Here is a 3,455-nt window from a genome sequence, read left to right on the forward strand (position 1 = left end):
TCCCTGCTGGCACATCAGTTTGGTCCAAAAGGAAGACTTTTTACCAGACCCTCCAAGCTGTTGGACAGGATCCCTACTTTACCACACTTACTTCACAGAGAGGGAATAGCAGAGGCCTGCGTCCCTGCTGGCACACTCAGCTTGTTCCAAATGGAAGACTCTTCACAGGACCCTCACGAGCTTATGGCAAAAGAGAATAATAACTGGCGTGTCCGAAAAAAGTAAGAAGGATGCCATTGCATGATAAATCAGGAAAACTAAAGCCAGATCGGGCAAAAAGGACCCATAAATACACCACAAAAACACAAAACAAGTCGAGGGTGCTTCCTTCATATGAAAATTCTATAATTCCAGCAAAAAAAATCAGGCTTTTCACAAAGAAAACCATAAAGCTTCGCCCATATTCTGATGTAAAAATCAGTTCTACAAAAATTGGACAAAAACTTCTTTTTTCCTGTGAGTTAATTCCCTCTACATCCATGGAGCATTGGAGCCTCAAAAGTGATAAGCCGACAAGCGAAATTGAAAGTATTCATTGACTTTTGAGGTACTCCTGCACAACATTCAAGCCCTCCGTTTCTTCTCCATAGTCCTGTGCACATACATGCCTCTCATTAGGAGCAGTTCATGAGGACAAAAAAAAACACAGCCACAAGTGCTTTCATTATCCCAATACCTTCACAACAACGCAGGAGCAACCAACAACCTTCCGGGCCTTTCCTTCGGAATCGATTTTACAAAGCTGCATATAGGACATAACGTTTTAAGCAATCTTACAAAACCGAATGAAGAAATGTGACGTATTATACAAAAGAGCACTTCACAAAGATTTTACAAAGCTGCATATAGGACATAACGTTTTAAGCAATCTTACAAAACCGAATGAAGAAATGTGACATATTATACAAAAGAGCACTTCACAAACATTATATATGCAGTCGAAAAGTATGAACTTACAACAAATCTATCAGAAGGGCTAAAATACTTGCAGGAAGCGCGCACAACAAAAATCAAGGCACTCACAAGTCTTTTAAAAAAGGAGATTGTGAAGTAAGGCAGATAAAATAACTAAGGTGAAACCTCTCGTGGAGATTCCGAGACAAAATGCAAAACAAGCAAAACACAAAATCAAGACACACACAAGACTTCGAAGAAAGATAGCAGGGTAAGGCCAATAAACTAACAACGTGAAACCTCTTGTGGGAATTCCGAGAGACAAAGCGGAAAGAAAAGTCATATGAGGCCTTTAAACAAAAAAATCCATTCATTCATTAACAAAACAAATGCACGCACAAATTTGTATGCCTTTCTCCCTTCTCCTCCCAGCATGCTTTGCAAGCCAGAAAAAGAGCTAAACAAGAGAAGCTTACTTGAAAAAATTGTACAAAAACTTGAGTTTAACTACCTTTGTGCCAATGACAAGATCAACCACTGAATTTACAAATACAACAAAAAGAGCTGAAAGGAAAAATAAGCATAGCATATTAAAACACCAAATAGAGCTTGATTAGCTTACCCCAGCCCATTCACCGAGCTTTTTCGCACTTGGGACAGAGATTGCATTGACGTTGTGCTCAGAACACAAGGCCTGCACGAGTTTGCTATAATCAGGCTGATTGCAATCTTCTGCCAAGACACATAACTGCGCCGCATGCTTTTCAATTGCTTTTGCAGACTCATGGAGGCCCCTGGCAAGCCCATCATGGGCAAGTGCTTTTTTGAGCACAAGCTGCAACCCAGTCAGAATGTCCATGGGCTCTCCAAGAGAAGGCCCTGATGACATTGGCACTTCGGCCAAAACATCCCTGTTTCCAGGGTACACACACATACATCAAACGTCATTGGCAAACAACCAGAATTTGAGTTTATGTCTGAATATGTGTGCGAATGAGCGGATATGTGTGCATAGTTTTTTTCGTACGTTTCCATATGGCAAAGGCATATGGGTATGGAAGTATGATTGGAATATACTTTAACCCTTGAAATCCAAACATACATGGCCCTAAGTTTATTTGGAAAAATACAAGTGATTATACATGGTAAGCACTCATAGCACTATAGAAATATAGATACTTTCACATCTTACTTTAGTGTTGAAACTGGTATGAGGTTCAATCAAACATTAATGTCCACATTACCCTCATTAGCTTGAATTTTCTTGCCCAATTTGACCAGGTATGATAACACTTTCCATACGATATGGTTCAACTAACCATACAGGTATGGTTGCAACTCTATGTGTGTGTATACACACATGTATAAACATAAATACTCACACATGCAGTGAAAGTATGTGTGAGTATATTATGAGTGTATATATGTACATGTGTCTGTATATATACTCTCTCTCTCACACGTGTGCAAATATAGTCTCACACACTGAGAGTGCATAAAATTATTATGTATGAATATTTGTGTGTGCACACGTGTGAATGATGATAGTGTATGTATGTATGTATATGTGTATAGATACATACATAATAATTTCATACATACTTTCATGAAAAATGTGCATATGGATGACAAAAGTCGACAAAATATTGCACCCCCTTCAACGCTCAAGCTTGGGAGTAGACTTTAAAATCATCACACAACTGAATTCTCCATACATAGATTATTTTTAATAGAACTAGACTTGGGGAATAAGGGTGCTAAATGCACTTTGTGAGCTGACAATTTGTCCAGGAGTTTTTGTGCACTCTATTCAAAATCTTTCACAAGTCCTACCATAATGAGCAGTCCAACCTTTCATAGTCCTACTACAATCAGACATCCAATCAAATAATGATGCAGAATTAACATTACGTCAAACATGGCATACCACCATACAGTAGAGTGATGATCAAATTTATACACACATTCTCCACAGATATCCTGGGCCACTTCAAGTTTCATTACCTGCTAGTTTACTAAATGACAGTCTGTGAGGTAAGACATCGGTCAAAATCACTCCCCCGTGCCCCGCCCCCGCTGTCAACCCCTCCAGATTTCATTACCTGCTAGTTCACTGATGACAGTCCATGAGGCAGACCTCAGTCAAAACCACTCCCCCGCCCACCAAAATCGACATCACCTTCACTTTTTGAAGACAAAACAGCAGACAGCATGCTTGTTGAGCTCAACCACTCCAGACACCCAGGAATTCTAGCTTTACTCAGAATAATCCTTCACGAGCGTGACCTTTCCGTCTTCACGTCACCCATCTTGGCTTCCCTCACCTCCACATCTTTTTTTTTTAAGAGAAGACGGCAGAATGCATGCTGGTTGAGTTCAAACATCCGGGCACCCGGAAATTCTAACTTATACTCACAATAATCCTTCACAAAAGCAACCTTTTCACGTGCTTAACATAACCAAAATTGCACCAGTCGAGACACTGTGTTTACTAACCTGAATCATATGATTAGAATCAAGACAGCATGATTATTCAAAGAATGCAGGCTCAACAATAATTG

General features: G+C 39.8%; 1 protein-coding gene across 1 annotated transcript in view; it reads right to left on the bottom strand.

Moving 5' to 3' along the window:
- Positions 1 to 301: 301 nt before the first annotated feature.
- Positions 302 to 3,455, bottom strand: part of LOC147460711 (small ribosomal subunit protein eS12-like) — a 3,425-nt gene continuing 271 nt past the window's right edge. Inside the window, exons 2-4 of the mRNA XM_086508429.1 lie at positions 1,517 to 1,805; positions 677 to 742; positions 302 to 592 (exon numbers count right to left, since the gene is read on the bottom strand). Coding sequence (XP_086364555.1) covers positions 533 to 592; positions 677 to 742; positions 1,517 to 1,805 — 415 coding nt within the window. The 3' untranslated portion in view covers positions 302 to 532. The remainder of the gene's footprint in view (positions 593 to 676; positions 743 to 1,516; positions 1,806 to 3,455) is intronic.

Source organism: Adiantum capillus-veneris, chromosome 3, assembly GCF_014529385.1.
Source record: "Adiantum capillus-veneris isolate H3 chromosome 3, ASM1452938v2, whole genome shotgun sequence".
Taxonomy (NCBI): domain Eukaryota; kingdom Viridiplantae; phylum Streptophyta; class Polypodiopsida; order Polypodiales; family Pteridaceae; genus Adiantum; species Adiantum capillus-veneris.